The following is a 22,298-nucleotide window of genomic DNA, read 5'->3' on the forward strand; positions in this document are numbered from 1 at the left end:
TAAATATCACTTACTTGTACTTACAAACAAGTCAGATATTTTGAAAACAGGATATTTTAGATCAAAGGCAGACTTTTTAGGTTCATTTTATCTTGCTTACTTAGCAGTTGCATATCCGCCCATTTTCTCTCCACTAATGCCTGTCAGTAGCACTCCAAACTAGAAACAACACCTGCCAAGTCCCTATTACATCAATAGGAATTCTGTAGGCAGAGAGCTGGCAGGACCCAGCCCTTAACTTCTTTTTTCAATCTATGTCTACTACTGTACTTGGTTCTATTTATGGATGTACGTGATAAAAACAGTGTTTACAAAAAATATATTATTTTTTCCTTAGAAAGATCTAGTTCTGTTAAATAGTAAATTAAGTTTACAGCTCTGAAACTGATGTATCTTTACTACTAGAACCTACAAGAGTGAAAAAGTCTGGATACTGATGAAGGAATGAATTGGAATGAAAACAAAAGTGGCCACATTTGCATAAGGAAAATGCCTGAACCTGTTTAATGTTGAAACAAGACCTATTGTTTGCTATCATTTATGGTATGATCTGTGACTGGAACATACTAGCTATATGAATTTACGTGTATATGCTATATGTACAAAATAAAATATGAAAATGCTGTTATTGAAATATTAGAAATGCTCTATTTGCTTAAGTCTAGATAATAAAAAGTTGTAACATCACAGAAACAAAAATATGACACAGCATGCAGTCACAATAGCAAGCACAAAAAGAAAAATCTTGATAAAATATACATATATATGCATATTATGCAAATATATTTTACATTAACATACAATGTTATAAGAATGTTTGATCATGTGAATGCATGTTTAATAAAGAATATAGCTTGATGGTTTCATGCTGAATTAGCAAATAACCTGAGATGTCTTTATGCTTTTACTAGAATAATGACCTTTAAAATCTATAGCAGATGCAGAACACATTGGCAGTGATTGAATTCTTAGCTAAATTACACTAAAAATGTGCTTGTTTTTCAGAATGACATATTAGCTGGAACCAGTCCAAGTGAAAAAATTGCACTGTACATTTTAGTACTTACAAAAAATTCCTTTCATTGCTGATGGGTATTTAAGATGGATGTTTGGAAACATTATGAACTTCTCCAAAACACTAAAGCAACACTCATCCTATGATTAGGCTTACTTACTGCAGAAGAGAAAGCAAGCAATCACCGGAAAATGGACAGGAAAAAAATCTATTAAAACATATAAAAACTAGAATTGTTAGCAAAGGAAAATGAATTTGGCTTGATAGAAGTAACATTGATATGCAATACAAATGACATTTTAAACTTACCAATGGAAAGGTGTCGGTTTATGTTCAACATGTATGTCAGCTTTTACAATCAATGTTTATGAATACTGACTTGATATATGATTACAACTGTTTAAAAATTTCTGTGACAGTCAAAGTGAGATTATACAATACTCAATTTTCTCAAGGCTTACTGTTTTGAGGACACCTGTCTTTCAATTTAAAAAAGTTCTTTTGATGTGCATTCTATATTGAATTGTCCATAACCTCAGAATATGTATATGTGTGTGCATGTATGTATATATAGAGAGAGTACACTTCTGTGCAAGTGTCTATATATACACATACTTCCACAATATACGTATACACACATACATGTGTATTTTATATATAATAAAAGTTCATATTATACATATATATATATAAACTTGACAGGCAGAGCAATATCTCATGTATTATTATTGAAGTCTTTTAGAAAAGTACAGTCACTCAGTTAACATAATATAACCAATAAATTAAATTGAAAAGAGAAAATGTGAATGGAAACACCACCCGCGACCATCTGTCTATGGCATTCACATCCGTTAGATCAGGGATTTTTATTTTTAGCTGTGAAGACCTCCTCCGTAAATGGCTCTTTTTGCTGTGGGGCACTGTTCTGTCCATTGTACGCCTTCCAAAGCTTTCCCGATGCGCGCTTTGTTTTCTGTACTGGATTCCTGAGTTGTCAAAGGATATTGTTGAATTCCTAGCATCAGTAATGCTGGTTGTAACCTCATGGCTTGCCACTTCGTTGTGAATTTCAAGAGATGTTAGCAAAATGTTTCCATGGGCATCCACCTTGTTTGTAAAAGGAAATTTACAGCGTTAGGATTCCAAACTTGTTTTCATATATCAACAAAATTGGAGACCATGTGTCTGACATTAACACAAGATTAACCCGATTAAAATCAGACTAAATGGTACTTTTCATATACTTAAAATTAGGCACCTGCTTAAGTGTTTTGCTGGATCATAATAAAAAATAGCATATGCTATACAATTGCACATTGATCACAGCCCAACACTTTTTTCCCCCTTAGAAAAACTCCATTTGATAGGGTTAGGTGTAGTTCAGTAATGTATCTGCATTGCTGGGTGGGGGTGGAGAATCATGCTGACAGCTCTTGCACCATAGGGAAGTAAATAATACTACAATAGCTTTTCCACACTAGATTTACTACTATCCCTATGAGAAGAAGTGCACACATAAAGTCAGATGAAAGGAACAGCTCTGCTTTCATTACTGAAGTATTTCTAAGGAAATCTTGAATGCTTTACATTTTGGAACCACAGTGGACTTCTTTACAACTTTTCTGTTACACACTCCATTCCAAAATCATTTACACAGTTTTGTAATCAGGGCAACAGCGAAGGGATGCAGGAAGGGAAACCAGTGACTGGAGTCATAAGATGGCACTCTTTCCTTTGAGCCTGTATTGAACCAATGGTGAGCATTGTGTTGGAGGACAGGGTATTGCTTGGAAGGGGGTGTCTTTTTGAATGATCATGAAATAAAGTTCTGATCCTTTAAGGTCATTAAAGATCCTGGGCCAGATTCACTGCTCTACTTCAATGCAGTGGAGACGGGGGGAGCATCAAGGAGCCTGCTGTGGTTCTTTATTCCCATGCCTCCCAGCCCCAGTGGACATTACAGAGAAATAGCTGTAAGTAATGCCATTGTCTTTGGGTTCCTCAGTGACCTTACATCAGTGAAGAATTGAGTATCCATTCTGCCATATCCCGCCACGTGTCCAATCTGTCCCTTCCCTTCTGGTATGCTGGGGATGGGGAGCAAGGCTGAAGCAGGAGTCAGCTCCAGTCCTCCACCAACTTTTTGCCAGTAGAATGCTCCTCTGTACATAAAGTTCTGTTGACCATTTAAATCCACTTTGCAGGCCCTCCATGTCAGTTTGCGTAAGAATATTTTATTAACCCCAGTGTCCATGCTAATTTCCAGTTCTAGTCAGGGCCGCCCAGAGGGGTGGGGGAAGTGCGGCAATTTGTCCCAGGCCCAGAGCCCTGCAGGGGCCCCACGAGCCCTGGTCTGGCTGCAGTCCGGGTCTTCAGCAACATTTTGGCGGCAGGGAGCCCTTCAGTGCTGCTGAAGACGCAGAGTGACTGAAGGGCCTCCTGCCACCAAAAAGCCCCGTGAGCCCTGGTCTGGTGGCGGTCCAGGTCTTCGGCAGCATTTCAGTGGCGGGGGGGCCTTCAGTGCAGCTGATGAAGTGGAGCGATTGAAGGTCCCCTCCACCACCGAAATGCTGTCAAAGACCCGGATCGTTGCCAGGTGAGTACAAGCACTGCAGCTCCCTTGTTTTGCCCCAGCCCCCCTGAATTCTCTGGACAGCCCTGGTTCTAGTTATTAAATTTACCCAGCTAAAATTCATACTGCAATTTTAACTGCATATGATTTTTTTTTTTACTCTCAACCCTAAACTGTTGTGTGATCTGCAGTTAGCCCCTGAGGGAAGGGGCTAGATGAGGACTGGCAGTGGGTCACTGAGGCAAGGTGGGCTTAGGAGTTTAGGGTTCCTTGGGGAGGGGAGCTCCAGAGTGTGGGGACACTGCTGTGAGGCAGCACCGTAAGGCAAGGGGCACCAGGGTCCAGGAGGGATGTGGGGCCTGAAGTGCTATAAGTGGTGGAGATCAGGAGTAAGCAGGCACTGGTAGGAAGACTCTGGCCAGCAGGAGGTGCTCTGAGGCTGGAACTGAGCTAATTCCCAGATGACCAGCAGGAGATGCCACTACAGGGAGTGCCCGCCATGCTACATGTGGTGGAGAATGTGGGCAACTGCAGTCCACGTCTGATACAAGGGGAACTGTGGGGACTGGGAAAGTTGTGCCATTATTGAGGGATGATGGATCCTGCCTAAGCAGAGGTTTTCTTCACGGAAGGTGTTTATGCCATCCCTGCTTGGGCCCTGGCATCAGCACACCAGTGGAAGGGGGCAGATAACCCACAGGGGAGACAGGAGTCCCTGCTGCAAGGGAGCCGGGAAATCCAAACTATGGGAGATGCAGTGGGCCCTCCAAGAGCAGGTAGGGCAGCTGACAAGGGAGCAGTGGGCCCTAGTAAGACTCTTGAGAAGGAAGTTTAGGAAGAGCTGCAGAGAGTGGTGGGAAAAGTCTTGCATCAGGGCCAGGAGGCCAGTAGTGGAGTACAGGGCTTGTTATGCCCGCAAGAGGCGGGGACATTGAAGGAGGGATTGTCCCTACTGGGATGGGGGCAAGGAGCCTCACCCACAGCAGGGAAAGGGACAAGGCCCTGGGAAGGCCCACTGGGTGAGGAAACCTAGGGAACAATGGACATGTTGGCCCTATGGGCAACAAGGACACCTGCAGTGGGAGTGCCCAGGTGCAAGGCGAAGGCCCAAGTAGCAAAGCAGTGGGGTTAAAAAGCCTCAGTGGGGGTGAAGAAGTCCCATTTTTTCACCACAGTAACAATCTGGATCTGTTATTTGTATGAGTATATGGAGCTGAGGTTTGCAAAAGCAAATGCAAGGTAGCTAAGTTTAAGCATGGTCCATAGAATGAGGCAGTCAGCAGGAGAAGTGAAAGACACACAGAAGAGTTGTAAAGTACAACTAACTTTTTTGCATACAATTGTCACTTATAGTTGTCTCAGGGCCACCGACAGGGAGAGGTGCACAAAAGGGGCAGCAATGTTCAAGTGCTGCTGCAATACAGGACCCTCCTAAAGTGGTGCCACAGCAGTGCTTTAACATCACTACCCCTTTTACCCCTGTCGGCGGCCAGGCAGGTAGTGACCTTACCAGCAGGGCTGCCGATGGGGGTCAAAAGGGGCAGTTGTACTGGGGCCCGTGATTTAAAAGGCCCTTTTAAATACCCTTTTAAATAACTGTTGGAGCCAGAACTGGCGGAGCGGGCCAGGCAGTGTGGATGAGCTGACGGGTAGGCCGACTCCAGCCCCGTCTCTTCCGCCCGAGGTCCTGTCCCTTCTGGGGTTCCAGAGCCAGGCCTCCGTACCAGTAACTGTTTCACATTACTTTCAGCCCTGCAGCAATGACTAAATATGGAAATTATTAACATCTTATTTCTGAATCAATTTTAATCAAATCCCATCTTCCCCACCTCTGAGGGATGAGAGTTCTCTGCATGTGTGTGAAGCGATGGATTCTTACATTATTTTATTTAGAGACTGAGATGGATGAAAAATCCAGAAGCACCATAAATACTTTAAAAGAGAATAATTTCCAAAGGTTTGTTATTTCAAAACTATGCTTCCTATATTATTGAAACTTTCACCAAAAAAAAGTCTAAAACAAAATACAAAGACAATCTACTCTAGTCAACACTGATACAGGCTTCAACTGGAGAACTGTGTCCAGTTCTGAGTCCCAAACTTTGGAAAGTTGTGGACAAACAGCAGAAAGTCCAGAGGAGAGCAACAAAAAATGATTAAAAGTCTAGAAAACATGACCTGTGAGGAAAGATTGAAAAAATTGGGTTCGTTTTGTCTGGAGAAGAGAAGTCTGAGGTGGGACCTGATATAACAGTCACCAAATATGTGGTGGTGCTGGCAGACCAGATGCCAGCTTATGCCCAGGCCTTGGACCTCATTGAACACTGACAAATGCATAGCTGGAAACCAGCCTGACTCACCTTTGGGTTAGTATAGTTAAAATAAATATTAATGTTATAAAAATATGTTTTGTGTTTATACTGTATGGAATTCTTGTAGGATTCTGCGTGTAGTAATCCTACATATAATACCTATATCCCGTGCTATAAGGTAATGCTTAAGTGTTTGCCCAATTATAGTAAAATGTTTGTTCTGAAACTCTGAAACACTTCATCTGATGCAAAATGCTGGATTCCTACTAAAGGTGTTATCTCCTGCCCGTCAGGAAGGACTACGGAAGCCAAATGGGCCACTATGAAACAAAGACTTTGAAAATTGTTCTCCCCACCCACACATGATGAAGTTACATGCAGAAGCACTCGCACCATCTCATGGACTCTAGGAAAGGGGGGTGGAGGAGAAAAAATTCCTGAACAGAAAGAATTAGGGTATTTTTATGCTGTTTAGACTCTAAGGGGAAAAGATTCCTAAACACAAGCAAGAGATCCCCACGTCTAACCTGGATTAGCCCTAATGGACATATAGAGCTGGCACATTTTCAGCAGCTCTATCACCATCTGAAACCTAAGCCTGCACTTCATTTGTGTGCATGTTTATCTATTTTAACCTTGTAAATAACTCTCATTTCTTTTTCCTAGTTGATAAATCTTTAGTTAGTGTATTGCAGGATTGGTTACAAATGTTGTCTTTGGTGTTAGATACAACAGCAGGTCTACTCAGCAACTAGACATACACGGCCGGCCCATGCCAGCAGACTTGGGATTGTGGGGATCAGGTTGCAGGGTTGTTTAATTGTTGTGTAGACATTCTGGCTCAGGCTGGAGCTTAGCTCTAGGACCTTGCTAGGGGGAAGGTCCCAAAGCTCGGACTTAAGCCGGTGTCCAGTTGTCTACACAGCAATGAAATATCCCTTCAGCCTGAGCCCATGAGCCAAAGTCAGCTGGCACAGGCTAACCCATGGGTTTTTCTTTGATATGTAGATGTATCCTAAGGTTCAGATTGACCCAGAACTGGGACTAACCTGAATATGTTGTGATCTTTGGTGTAAAGCAATCATCTATCATAGAGTCAAGCTTGCCTGGTGGCAAGATAAATTGGAGTGTGCAAGGGGCTTGTCTGTGTCTCCATGTTAAGGCAATTAGACTGCCTGAGGAGTTCTCACTTGTTACTTGGTTGGTGAAATTTAGTTACAGAACTCATAACCAGTTTGGGGTTTGTGCCCTTATTTTAAGAGTCTGCCCAGAGGTTGGTATTCTCACTTGTGAATCGCTCCATACAGTATGACATATGTAAAAGGTTGTTACAAAGAGGAGGGTGATATATTTTTCTCCTTAACCACTGAGGACAGGACAAGATGTAATGGGCCTAAATTTCAGCAAGGGAGATTAAGGAAAAACTTTCTAACTGTAAAGGCACTTAAGCACTGGAACAAATTACCAAGGAGGTTGTGGAATCTCCATTATTGGAGGTTTTTAGAAATAATTTAGACAAACACCTGTCAGTGATGTCTAGATAATACTTAGTCCTACCTCAGTGCAGAGGACTGGACTAAAAGACCTATCAAGGCCTCTTCCAGTCCTACATTTCTATGATATCTATAGCTTTTGTTTTTGTTTTTTATTTGTTTGTTAAAACTTAAAGATAAGGATCAAAATAAGGGTTATAATGGCATTCTGGTTTCATCCATGTTATATGGAGGAATACTTTGTGGTTTACCAGTAACTCTACTCAATGCAATATGCCATGTTTAAAGAATAAGTGCACTTTGCCGATCTAAAACCCTGATGTAAGATGTTTACATCTGCTAAAAAACAAGATCTTTTGTTTAACACTAGACAACAAATTTATGTCAGTAAATAACAACCACCACCTCAAAACTCCGGTCTAAGACCTTGTTTTATAGAAAACTGAAAATTCTCATTAATTTGACATGCTATCAGTGGTGTAAGTATGGCAGTCCAGTCTGGTCTGCCATACAAGTAAGATATTTATAGCCAGTATGATGTACCGGAAAGACACAGGAGGAGCAGAATGTGGGGCTGCCAGGTGGACCCACGCCGGCAGCTCCTCCAGTGCAGCTGTACTGCCCCTAGCCCCACTCCCAGCCCTTCCACACAGCTGCGTCTCCTGTCTGGGGTCTGTATAGCAGCCCCATTGGAGAACAGGGCTCTCCCAGGAACCGGCAGCTCCTTGGCGTGGCTGTACCCCCCCACCCCAGCCCTGTCTTCTGGCAGGGCTGTTGTAAGGACCCCAAGCAGGAGACGCAGCTGTGTGGAAGGGCTGGGGGCGGTACAGACACACCAGAGGAGCTGTTGGCATGGGGCCGCCTGACAGCCCCACCTTCTGCTCCTTTCGCTACTGTGGTTCCAGACAGCTCTGCGGTTCAGCAGTCTATGGCATAGTGGGAGGAGGACAGAGCCCCTCCCCCCAGGCAATGTGGGACAGAGAGAGCATGGGGCCCCAGGGCTGGGGCCCTGGGCATGGGGGGTCACACGGGAGGTCACGTTACCCCCTTTAGCTAGTGTCCCCCCTTTGTGTCCCTCTGATGAGTGCAGCATACCGGTAAGAAATGAATTCTACTTGCACCCCTGCATGCTATTTAATGGAGGTATCTGTGGTGTATTGAGGACTGTGTTGAAACTGCAAGCTATCATTTTAAGAGTGTGTCTGAGGGGGTGTTGCTTGCAGTGGTCTACAGTGAAGTGTGGATTTGGGAGCAGTCAGTCTGGAAAGAGACAACTTAAATCACAGTGAAGTTGTGCTTTGCTGTCTTGGGGGCAGATTCTCTCTCTCTCTCTGTTTTGGGGTTCTTGTGTGTAATCGTTCTGAATTCCAAAATAAAGTAGCATTACACTGCAACCTCAAGAGTTTTTATGTTTTTATCTAACTTCTCTGTGTGTGTGCACTGAACATAGGAGTATCATACTATTATCTAATTTATAGCTGGTCAGATCCAGGCAGATCAAAACAGGGAAATTGGTTCTTAGCCAAAAAATTAGCCGTATATTAATTGTTTCAACAATTGGCTTACAAATGTAAAAGTATCAGAAGTAGCCTAGTTAAAATCCTGTTCAACCAAAACGGCTATGGTAATTTGCCAGGGCACAACAATTACTACAAGGTTTTCCAGGTATCACATTTTTCTCCTTACTGTTGCAGAATGGAATGATTTCCATGATAATGTGGTCCTAACAGAATGTCAGCAGAACCATTACATTCCCTCTACTGTGCTGGATACCTTGTGAGGTATTGTGCTGGAATCTTCACACCAAATAGGACAAAGAGAACAAAGATGATATTTTAATTGACTATGTGCCACAACTGTGATTGGCAGGGATGCTTGAGGTGAGGGTGGCTATCAGGGTGTTTGCCATATGGATTCCAGGATACTGGAACATACTCCCCCATTGAGTAGGCTGCAAAAGACATCTGTTTGACAGGATTTTTGGAGAGGGATAAGGGTATGCTTCCCACAATGATGAAGGAGTGGAAAAGATCTTTATTGTAGCCGGTGAGCTCGCAGAATTCCTTACAAATGATTATTTTAATGCTTTCATTGTAGTACGAGTTATACAACTGTTTGGGAATTTTCCAATGAAAAATCTGTCAACCAAAAATTTAGTTACTACAAAACTGAAATTTTCTGCAGGAAAATTTTAATTTTCCATTTTTTTATTATTTTCAATCAGGAAAATTGAAAAGAAATATTTAGTTTCAGATCAAGCTGACCTGAATCAAAAGCATTTTTGTTCATGCATGTGGATTGAAATGTTTTGTTTCAGGTCAATTTGACATTAATCTTTGTCTTCCTGAGCTACTGTGGTGCATCATAAGGGTTGTAGTTCAGGTATCTCCATTCTCCTCTACAGGCTCCCTGCCTGAACTACATCTCCCATGATCCCTTGAGGTCTTTCAGTTTGAAGCACTGTGGTGAATTATGGGAATCCCATGATCTTGAATCATCATGAAAGATGTAGTCCAGCTGAGGAACTCTGTGTATAGATAAGAGTGAGGTCATGAGGCACCTGAAGGACAACTCACATGAGGCACAATGGCAGCTTATGTAGACACAATTCACTGCTGAACTGATCTGAAGGCAAAATATTTTGGCATTTCTGAATGAAAATTTTTTGAGACTTTCCATTCCATGAAAAGCTTTGATATTTAGACTTTTTATGCCAATTCTAGATGAAAACAAATGTTGAAATATCAGAATTTCTTGCAAGATGGAAATTCCAATTTTCAGCCAGTTCTAATTACATTTTAGGTTGCCTAGAGCCTTGTCTGGGTATTTTTTCATTATTATTATTTAAACATAAATAAATATGTTAACAGCAGTTTGACACATTTCCATTAGGGAAAGGAAAACAAATGCCAATTCTCATGTTACTGCGTCTGTGAGGCATTCCTTCCTGTCACCATGCAATTTTCGGTGTTGATATGTGTGGCACAGTAGGATAGAGTATGGAGTATTCTCTTCTCGCCTATTGTTTCTCCTTGCTGACCTTTGATCTCCATACCATGAGGGAGCACTGCTCATGCTGGTCACTGGAAACACTCCTTTATCTTTTGATTGAAGCTATTGCTCTTCCTCTCTCTCTGCCCATCACACATTGGCAAAGTGGGAAGTGAAGCAACAACTGCTGGAAGGGGAACACACAGGCAGTATGGCAAAGCACGTATAGCACTTCCAAATGCGGCATGACTTGGTGACAGCATATCAGGAACAAGTCAGAGAAATTGCCTAAAAATATGACATTTGAGAGGCATGTCTGTAGCAGTGTGACCAACATGGAGATAACTATTTCACACAGTGTCATCTTTTCAAATGCAAGACCTTCTGACATGGTACAAAGCCACTATGAAACGTAGTTACTGAGCCTGAATTACAGCCACTTTTCAAACTTAATCATCAAGTTAAAGAACTTCCCAAACCAAGGGATTTTAGTAGACATAACTTTTCTATTATTGAAAATATTCTTGTTGTGGGGTCAAATAAGACCATGAAACAATGCCAAGATCTTTTGCAACATATCTAAAAGGAATATTTGCAACCAAGCTTGGCAGCTTGTATGTCAGATTTTAGTCCTATGAAATGTAAAAGCTGAGCTACAGTATAAGCATCTTTCACGTTGATGCTATTACTTTTAATGGCTGAAAGGCTTGCTAGTGACAGTAATGTAACATTCCTCTTCCTCTTCATTTTGTTCAAGAGGTAAGTACACCGCCTCAATAGCATGCCCAGCTTCTCTTACTCTAAGATCAAGGGATCAAACTCAGATCCTGACCAGGAAGTTGCTCTGCCTCTAGCCTGCCAGTTACAGCTCTCTGTTTAAAAATAAAGAAGATGTCCAACTGATATTAATTTATTATTAATTATTATTATTATTATATTTTCCTTTTCCAATTGCTTGAAAATTTGTAGCCCCGATCTTGGGGTCTGGCTGAGCTGTGCTCAGCGCAGCTTGGGGTTCTAGGGGCCCAGGCAGCATTATATCACCTTTATTGCCCTCATCCTGGGGCGGGCCAACTGTCAGCCTAAGGTTGTTCTGATGACCAGGGAGGAGTATGTGCATAGTGCCCATGCCCTTCTCCCCCAGACATACACCCCCCTGTGGCAGGAGCCAAGGCATGTGGTTGATGTAGGAGTTACTACAGATCAATATATCCTCTGAGGATTCTCCCAGACAGAGGAAATCCTTATGGAACAGCATCTGATGACTCTGCACTGTCATAACAGGCTCTATGTCTTTACTTTCTGTACCAATAAACAGCATGGAATTTATGCGTTGCATGAGTTGTAAAATTCAAAGTGTCTTCTAAACTTTCCTTTAATAATTATCTCTCTACTTCCCCCATCCAAAAGGACCCTGATAGAAACAAACCTCACTCTCTAGCACAGGAATGCTGGACACAGCTCCCTCAACAGCAAGTCAGTGGCAATTTCTTGGGTTAGCTAGAGGGATTACTAGTGAAATTAATACAAGGTTCTAATTTCCAGGTAGGTGTACTATCTCCCACAGTATTTGCTGACCCCCTTGCCCACAACACAGAATCAAGCTGAGGTCTTGAATTCTGATATTCACATAACTGTTATGTTGTTCTCTCATTAGCCTTTCTTCCTTTCTAGTTTGACTATAAATGGAAAATAAATATTTTTCTAAAGGGTGCATGTAACCTAGGGCTAGATTATTAAAATAAAAAAACCCACAAACACAGAAGGCCATTAAAACATTTAGAAAAAGCTAAAAATCTGCTTGAATTCAAACCTTGAAATATATTAATATCTATGATGGTGTAAATTAAAATGTGAATTAGGCAATTCCAGTATCATTTCTGTGACAATATGTAATTTGATGGTCATCTAATGGCCCCAGTTTTCAGCTGTTGTAAACAGGTGATGCTGCAGTGAAAACATTGGCTCTATTGATTTCAATGAAGCTATAACAACCTACACCAGCTGAGGACTGGGGACAAAATGTTTAGCACATAGAATGGGAACATGCTACATTCTTTATCCTAAGTGTTTCTGAATACAAAAAAAAAAATTGAACACTCTTACATGCTGTTTCTCCAGCATTACTCAGACTTCTCTTCACAAGAGGATCCCTAAGAGGGCTATGTTGCACAGTATTCTTTCTCCTCTGGAGACCTGAATTCATATCCTGATATCTGGTCACAAGTAAAAATTAGGGGTTTTTTTGGTCCCCATTTGTGCATATTATTTAACGACCACAAAATTCAGAACAATTCACAATCTCTGTGATGAGGGGCGGGGACAAAAGTATATAAGCAAGGGTAACATAGGTCAGGAGTGCCCTAAATTGGTGAACTATACGGGGGGAAGTGTGCACAGTGTCCATCCACACTATACTTGGCTTAAATCAGCACTATTACCAGCTCACTTCCATTAGTACTAAAGATACTCACACTTCTCCTAACAATACAAAGATGGACTCGTTGATCTCACGGCAGAAGAACAGTGAGCCATGGGGAGATAGATATTGGTCTCATTTAAAAAACGTACACTGAATGACTTAAATCACTTACATGGATGACCTTTGACAGACAGTTCGGATTGAAGAATTACCAGCTTCTATCTTAACCTCAACTACTGCCTTCATTGTGACACACTTCTTTTCCATTTCTGTCTTTAGAGGAGAGAAAATTCATTCCCCATGCTAGCTTAGTCCTAAACAATACTTGCCAACTGTGATAAAGTCTTGGTTGCATAATATGGTCAGACTACAATGGGTTCATTAGTTTAAAAAGAGTTTTACTAGGAATAAACTCCTGATAATCAGGCACAATTCTCTGACACATTTAGAATAAAGTGTATGTTGCAATTATTTTACGTTATACAGCTACTTGAGAAACAGCTAGTTAATTTGTCAGTGTGATCATTTGTAATGATACAGGGGGTAGAATATACAGGAATACTAAATAGAGTTGGTCAGAAACATTTAAGCATAATCATTTTTCATGGAAAATGCAGTTCCATAAAATCAAAATGCTTCACAAAATCGTAATCTCATTGACATTTTGTTTCAGAGAAAAACTGAAAAAAAAAGTTCTTACAGTGTTGAAACTGTAAATTTACAGGTTTTGTTCTGATATGAAATGAAAACAAATTTGAAAATCTTGAAATCCTTAGCCATATGGAATTTCCATCTTCCACACTGGCCTTGAACTCAGCTGAGTCTGGACAATACCAATACACTATATTCACCAATGAGATCTTTTCCCTATAGACTTCTGGTATCTCTTGTCATCATGATACTCAAGTGTTTAACATTGGGATGTTGTTTGTAACAACATTAACATAAATCAAGCTTGCCTCTACTCTTTCAGGCTAGACTGTGATCTTAGGCACAGCCCTCAGCAAAGGGTGATGTGTAAATTGCACTGCTAGAGGCGGCATTGTGCCTGAGACACCCCTCTGAGGCACAGTTTCTTTGGCGCTCCCTCTTGAACTTGAGAAACGGGAGTAATCTGCTTTACAGGGTGCAGCATACTCTTCCCCTCCCCTCCCAGCTGTCCTTTGGCAGCTGCATGTTCTGTCATTCATTCACAGACAAACCTTTCTCCAAAATCTTCTTTCCTTATAAGATAACCATGAGGGTGATCTGCTTAGGAACACTATTACAGAACTAGGCTGTGCATGCACCACCCACCAACAGCTCGAGGATGCCTTGGGCTTCAGACACCCATCTCAGGTACAGTTCCATTGCTACATACTCACTGCCTCCAGGGGTGAAGAGTGAAAATATGCTGCTGGCCTACAGCAACAGTAAACAATGCCACCACAGACACTGGCTCAGCTGTGCTAACCAATGAATTAGTGGATAGGATCAATGCTCCAGCTATTTCCTGCCACTTCCTCCCCACCTTCTCCAGGGGAAGGCAGTAAGCGGGCATGCCCATACTGATGGAGTGCAAAAGGGTTCTTACTTCTTCTTATTCCTTTGTGCAGCACACAGCCCAAGTCACAATCATACCTTTTGGTCAGATCAATCCTAAACTTACCTTCCTTTTTGCACCCATGTTTATTTGTGGGAATGATTTATGCCATTTAGATATCTAAATACCTCTTTAAGGATGCAGACGTGCACTCAGTTGGATAAATGAAAAATTGTGCCCACAAACTGTTTGCATGAAAAGGGAGACAGGGTTTTTCTTTGTGTTTCTTCATTGTTTGTTTGTAATAGAACAAGTCACTGTATTATATTTAGGAGATTAAAGAATCCTACCCGGTTGCCTTCAAATTTTGAGCGGTCAGTGTTTGCCTTGGCTGTCTTTTCTGCAAGTTTCTTCTGCCTTTGAGGTCCTTTTCCAAAGAAGATGTAATTGACAAAGGCGTATTCAAGTAAGGCCAAGAAGACAAATACAAAGCAGCCCATAAGATACATGTCAATGGCTTTAACATAGGGAATTTTAGGCAAAGTCTCCCGAAGATGAGTGTTGATTGTTGTCATAGTCAGCACAGTTGTAATTCCTAAACAAAGAAATAGAACAGTGGGCATCTTACAAGTTTTAGCAGATCATGTTTTAGTTTTCTCTTCTATTTTGGGAAATTTCCTTCATCAGCTTGCAGTAGCTTAAAAATACCACTGGGAAGTTAATGGCACTACTCAGGTGCAAATAAGGGCAGAATTGGTTCAGTGCATTAATATTAGGAGTCCAAAATCAGGGGGAGATCAAACTGATCCCTGTGTCAGGCCCTGGCATTCATAAATGTGTTCAACATACCCTGTAACATATTAAACTGTTTACCAGACGTCCCTCAGGATATGTCCAAACTGTAATTAAACACCCATGGCTGGCCCATGTCTTCTGATTTGGGCATGCAGGGCTCGATCTACAGGCTGTAACATTGTGATATAGATGTTCATGCCTGGGCTGGAGCCTGAGCTCTAGGACCTCATGATAGGGAGAGTCTCAGATCCCAGGCTCCAGCCCCTGCCCAAACATCTATACCACAGTTTTACAGCCCTGAAGACCATGTCCTATGAGCCCAAGTCAGTTGACACAGGCCAGCCATGGGTGTTTAAGTGCAGGGTAGATATATCCTCAAAGGCATAACCAGAAGATCTTAACCTCTAGGAGAACATAGGCCTCTTGCAGAAGTCAAAAAATTAAGCTTTTTCCTAGTCAACAAGGATCTATGAGTGAATCCCTTTCCTAGCAAGCATCTAAGCTATAGGGCCTGATACTCCATAGTACTGTAATCATTTACACCAGTGCAGAGTGAGTGTAAAACACTATCACTCTGATATGAGAGCATTTTGCACCCACTCTGCACTAGTGTAAATGACTACACAAAGTACAGGGTTATAGAGGATCAGGCTCATAGTCTTGTATGTTATGGAGCACAAGGAGACAGGTTAAAGGTACTGGGTGGCATACTTCATAATATCATGCATACTGATAGTTGGCTGATTTCTCAAAAGAACCTACCAGATTGATATCTAGCCTCTGAAGGACAGTCTTGGTCAGTGGGAGAGAGAGAGAGATCAGTAGGGCTCTTGTGACTCTTTTGGGTGTAGCTGACTGTTATTACGAGTATTTATTATTTGCAATACCGTAGCACCTAGGAGACCCAGACGTGGACTAGGACCTCACTGTGCAAGGTGCTGTGCAAACTCAGTACAAAAAGTTAGTTCTTGCCTCTAAATTGGGGTAGAACTTATGAAAGCGGGGCAATCTTTTGATAAATGACTAGCCAAAAAACAAACAATAAAACAGGCCAGCAGCCTTACTCAGTTCTCTCGCTTTCCAGGTGCCCCAAGAAGAGAATTGCATGGGCTAAGCAAGAGTGTGATATGGCATGGTTACTTCTGTCTAGCTATTCCTGTTTATTGAATACCACAGTTCTGATGGGAACTTAAAACAGAGATATTGGTTGGCCCACTGGGAGTATTCCTCCTCTCCACTGACCTTTAAAAGGAGGCTATAATAATATGTAGGGTACCTCAGTGATAATTGAGATATAGTGTACGAGATGTTTTGAAAGAACTGTCACAAGCCTAAAGGAAACTTTAATCTGAAAACATTAGGACTGGATTGTCAACCCATGTTACATCCCCATTGTCCCACTCCAGTAGGACAAAGTGGGGCAAAGGGAGCTTAAAACTGCTATAAAAATGCATCTGGAGATTTCCAGATGGTATCAAGTTGGTTCCACCTGCTGCCCCCACTCTGCATACTGGACCTCCGTTGTGAGCAGGGGAAGGCACAGCAGGGGCGGTAGCTGTAGCATCCTACATTCTGACCATTTCTGAGCAACAGAATGGTTTTTAAGGACTGTTTCTGACAGGTAAGTTAAAACAGCCCTAAAACATGAGCCAAGGGATGGCTTGGTCCCTGGACAGCCCCAAGATCTGGAGTGCATGGAAAGGTAGCTTGGAGCCACTTTACTTTGATGAGAGGAAGACTGGGCTCTAGATGAGGAACTCACTTTAGAGATTTAACGATAGTTACATTCTGCATTTTGAGGGAGAACAAAGCACTATTGACTCAATACAGAGTGACATGATTTTGGAATAAGTGAGCTTGGAATATCAATATACTGACATTTTGCAGTTTTTAACAACTTCTGAAGGCTACATTTAGTTTGACATTTTAATGTCCCACTCATCCTTATCACATACCAAGGGCAACTCTTGCTGCTGATGCATCATAATTGATCCAGAATGACACCCATGATAAAATGGTAATCAGTATAGAGGGCATGTAGGTCTGAAGAATAAAGTATCCAATATTTCTCTTTAACTTAAAGCTCAGTGAGAGTCTTGGATACGCACCTAAGAAAAAGGGGGAAAATAACACTTATTTATACTGAAGAAAAGACCCTGGTAAACAAAATACTTTTCTTTAGTTTCTATAGAAACTAAATCATGCACCTTTGATGGGATATTATGACATTTATAGAACAGTAGGAAAAATGCCTTCAGTGTATTACTGATTAGCTAAATGCATGGTATTCAAAAGGAATCTTGGATTTTTTGCAGAGAATACATTAGTTTGAATTTTACCGAGAAAAGAGATAATAAGGTTAATTTTTGATTATCAAGAATTGTCTGAGCACTGGATATTTTTTTAAAAAGTGATGCTTAAATCTCTACATAAAATGTTTATATAAAGGAATGATTTTCAGATGTCACTTTATTGAGAGGTTTACTATAATTAACAGTCAAAATGTAAAATAATTATTTTAATTAAATTTAATATAATTATAATTAAAATGAAATTTGCATAATGTATTATTTGCATAGAATAGCTGTTCCTGAACTGATACTTCTCAAATAGACCCAAATTATGTGAAATATGTTACCTCAAGTGTCAGAAATAAATTATCTTGAATAATAGTAAGAAAAAGAACAGAAAAACATAACAACGGCCATACTGGGTTTGACCAATGGTCCATCTAGCCCAGTATCCTGTCTTCTGACAGTGGCCAATGCCAGGTACCCGAGAGGGAATGAACAGAACAGACAAACATCAAGTGATTCATCCTCTGTCACCCATTCCCAGCTTCCGACAAACAGAGGCTAGGGACACTCCAGAGCACAGGTTTGTATCCCTGCCCATCCTGGCTAATAGTCATTAATGGAGCTATCCTCCACGAACCTATCCAGTCTTTTTTGAATTCTGTTATAGTCTTGGCCTTCACAAAATCCCATGGGATAAAGTTCCACAGGTTGACAGCGTGTTGTGTGAAGAAATACTTTCTCTTGCTTGTTTTAAACCTGCTGCCTATTAATTTCATTCAGTGACTCTTAGTTCTTGTTTTATGAGAAGGAGTAAATATCACTTCCTTATTTACTTTCTCCACACCAGTCATGATTTTATAGACCTCTATCATGTCCCCATTTAATCATCTCTTTTACAACTTGAAAAGTACCAGTCTTAATAATCTCTCCTCATATGGAAGCTGTTCCATACCCCTAATCATTTTGTTGTCATTTATTGGACCATTTTCCAATTCCAATGTATATTTTTTGAGATGGGGCGACCACATCTGCACACAGTATTCAAGATGTGGAGCACCATGGATTTATATAAAGGCAATATGATATTTTCTGTCTGATTATCTATCCCTTTCTTAATGATTTTCAACATTCTGTTTGCTTTTTTGACTGCCGCTGCACATTGAGTGGATGTTTTCAGAGAACTACCTATATTGACTCCAAGATCTCTTTCTTGAATGGTAACAGATAATTTAGACCCCATCATTTTATATGTATAGTTGGGATTATGTTTTCCAATGAGCATTACTTTGCATTTATCAACACTGAATTTCATCTGCCATTTTGTTACCCAGTCACCCAGTTCTGTGAGATCCATTTTGTAACTCTCCTCAGTCTGCTTTGGGATTAACTATCTTGAGTAGTTTTACACGTGCACGTTAAAAACTGCACATGCACCCACATGCAACAAGTTCTTTAAAAAATGTGTTTGTTCAAATACAGTTGGTTGAATCTTCACTTTAAAAAAATATACCTTCGCTACTGTGCAGAGCACTCTATATTTTTTGGTGAACAATCCCTGAAGCATTAGTTTGCTTCATCACATTCATTTTCTAATGAACAATGTCTCACTTCCAAGGATAAACTCTTTCTCTCCTTGAAGCCAGGCCTACTTTTCTGCTAACAAAGTTTAATGATCTCATCTTATTGTCTAATAAAATAGCCTGGAGGGCCTCCTGGGTGGCCTGTGTTATTAAAACCAAAACACACACCCCATCTTGTAAAATAAGTTTTAAAAATAAATCAGGGAGTGAACCACCCACTGGAGTGGGAAAACCGGCCAGTAGGGGGTGACAGTGGAGCAAATCTCTGCCAGGCTCCTCTCAGGAAGTTTCTCTGAAATTATTTTGCCATGGAAGCGATGTTGTTTGCATCTCACAGATCAATTTCATCCAGAGGCCACAGCTGGCTTTGTATCCCTGGAAACCACCCTTACTGCTCCCAGATAGCAATAGTGTCATGCTATCAGGGCTTCCCTAGATGGTGCCTGACCCTGGGACTACCAGTGTCTGTATTATCCTAACTGTATTACTTTTACACCTTTGTAGAGTTGGCGGAAGGATGGTGCATGATCTATTGGCCCAGCCTCCATCCTGCCGACTCCTATTCCCTCTCATTTATTCCTACACTGCCCCAGTATGCAGACCACGGAACTCTGTGAGGGATGACAGGGAGGAAACTTTGCTATGAAGGCAGCTGACTCTGCCCTTTCTGTATGGAAGGTCTGTGCACAGGGGCCTCACTCACATGTGATCAAGGGATTATGATTAAATCCTTATATATTTAAGCAGAAATCAAATACTTTGTGCAATCATGATTTCCTCGTTTGCTCAACAATTATTATTATTATCTGATTTTGGTGATATAATGCCTTGTTTATTAAGGTTCAATACATTTATCAATTAATTACCTGTAGGTTCTAGCTCTTATATATTACATCAAAAATATATTTTAGTCTTGAGATGTGTTAGTATCTAGGGGCCAGATTCTGATACCCTCCCTCACATTCAGCATTAGGAGTTCCACTGATTTTGGAGGGATAATTTGAGGAGTACAGTAGTGACTCACTGCAAGTAAAAGTGGTAGAATCTGGCCGTAAATATTAAGGACTAACAATATGACTGAGAATACAGAGAAGAAAATAAATAGTAAACCAATAATCTGAGTACAAATTACCCCAATCTCACATTTATTCAAATGCTTGGTAAAAAGCAATTACTTGTGTCTGTTTCGATTTCATTAAAAGCTAGTGAGCTGAGCTGAAATACCTAGCTTCAAGGCTAAATTAGTCTCTTGCTGTTTTATCCAAGAAAAAACCAAGATATCAGAGATGGCCAGTTACAAAATTCATATTCAAATCTATCTTTCCAGGGTATTTCTTTAGCTAATTAGAAATGTACTTTAAAGATTGATCTTTCAGAACATGCCAAATAATTATTTTTCAAAGCCTACTAAAAGTACCTTCCTCTTTCAAAAAAGTAGCTAATTTGGCTAGAGACTATGATGGGTCATGAAGTTTCCAGTGAAAGTGGGTTATGTCTTCCCTTTTCAGGTCAGTTTCTTAGTGTAGTTTATCTGGACCATTTTTTCTTTTTCCTAATGCTTGTCAGATCAGTCACTGCAGGAGCCACTTAGGTGTATGTTTGGCCTTTTTAGGCCTGGTCTACACTAGGGAGGGGGGAATCGATCTAAGTTACGCAACTTCAGCTATGTGAATAACGCAGCTGAAGTCAAGGTACTTAGATCTACTTACTGCGGTGTCTTCACTGCCATAAGTCAATGGCTAACACTCCCCTGTTGACTCTGCCTGCGCCTCTCACCTTGGTGGAGTACCGGAGATGATGGGAGAGCACTCGGTGGTCGATTTATTGTGTCTAGACTAGGTGCGATAAATCGGTCCCCACTGGATCGATAGCTGCCTGTTGATCCAGCCAGTAATGTAGATAAGCCCTTAGTCTCTTGCAGTAGGGTTTTGGCTGCAGTATGAAACCTTTCCAGAAAATCATTGCTATCCTCAGTTGAAGATTGACTACTTCAATTTTTAAAATAGTTTTAATAGTTCTGATTTAAACTTTCTTTTCTATAATTTTTAAACTGGATGTTTAAGAAGTATATTCAAGCAAATTATCTTAATCTAAATTGTGGGCAGCCAGCTCGAATTTTCAAAGCTGCCTACATTATGTGGATGCCTAATTCCCATTCAATTAATGGGCACGCAGATCTAGACAACTTTGAAAATCTTAGCCAGTATGTGTGGCTTTTTCATTGCGTCTTAGTAGGGGCAGTAGTATGGACAGTGTTTCCATTCTCATAATATTTTGTACAAGAATATACAGTAATGCTATTTCAGGGAGCACTGAAGGAATAACTCATTTTATCTGAAACAATGCTTATATCAAGGCTCTTTAATACACTTGATGCATTCTTATTTTTTGCATAACCAGTAGAATTATTACTATACTGAAATCTTTTCTATAGCTCAATGAACCTTCTAATATCTGCCTTTGAGCACCCAATAGTCTCAGAGACAAAAGGGACAGCATCAGCCTTCCTTTCCACAGAGACAGAGAAACTCAGTAGCAGCAGCCAAGTCAGTGGTTATTTCCCCCTGAGTCTTTAGAGAGAGGTAAAGGGTCTTGAGGAGTCCACCAGGCCCTCCAGATAGTATCCCTAGTTTTACTTTATTTATTATTATTAATAATTATTATTATTTGTGTTATGGTCATAATATGCTGGGTGCTGGCCAGACGTATAAGAAGATGGATAAAACATACAATCAAAAAAATTGTATGTTAATAATAATTAATATAAACTGCATTCTCTATCAAGCACTAATTAGCTGGCTAATTTATTGTGGTGTATGGCAGAGGTGAGTTTTGAGGAATGATTCGAAATGGAAGGACTTGGTCACGTGGATCAGTTCAGGGAGGTCATTCCATATATGGGTGCTATTGTGGTAGCAATGTAAATTTGGTTTGGTGGAAGATGATTCTCTTGCATAAAAACAGCATTACCATACTAGATCAGGTCTGCGGTCCATCTAGCCCAGTATTCTGTCCTCATCACTGGCAATCATCAGATGCTTCAGAGGAAGGTAGAAGAAACCTTATAGTAGGCATGTGGGATAATCTGCCTCCCACAAAAATCTCATCCTAATCCGTAATAGTTAGGCTGTTTTAAACCCTGAAGCATGGTGTTTTAAATTTTTGTTAGCAATAACTATTATAATGCTGAATATTCTTTTTATCCATATAAATGTCCAATCCTGTTTATTATTGCCTCTTCAATCTCTTTGATATGGCTGTCACACAGTTCTTTAGATTTCTCTTTCATCTGTGTTTAA

The 22,298-nt window shown here is 40.8% G+C and overlaps 1 protein-coding gene across 1 annotated transcript in view; it reads right to left on the minus strand.

Annotated features, from left to right (window-relative positions):
* Positions 1–1,675: 1,675 nt before the first annotated feature.
* GABRB3 (gamma-aminobutyric acid type A receptor beta3 subunit) overlaps positions 1,676–22,298 on the minus strand; it is a 149,672-nt gene continuing 129,049 nt past the window's right edge. The window contains exons 7-9 of the mRNA XM_030571053.1: positions 17,078–17,230; positions 14,678–14,922; positions 1,676–2,122 (exon numbers count right to left, since the gene is read on the minus strand). Coding sequence (XP_030426913.1) covers positions 1,772–2,122; positions 14,678–14,922; positions 17,078–17,230 — 749 coding nt within the window. The 3' untranslated portion in view covers positions 1,676–1,771. The remainder of the gene's footprint in view (positions 2,123–14,677; positions 14,923–17,077; positions 17,231–22,298) is intronic.

This window comes from Gopherus evgoodei, chromosome 1, assembly GCF_007399415.2.
Source record: "Gopherus evgoodei ecotype Sinaloan lineage chromosome 1, rGopEvg1_v1.p, whole genome shotgun sequence".
Taxonomy (NCBI): domain Eukaryota; kingdom Metazoa; phylum Chordata; order Testudines; family Testudinidae; genus Gopherus; species Gopherus evgoodei.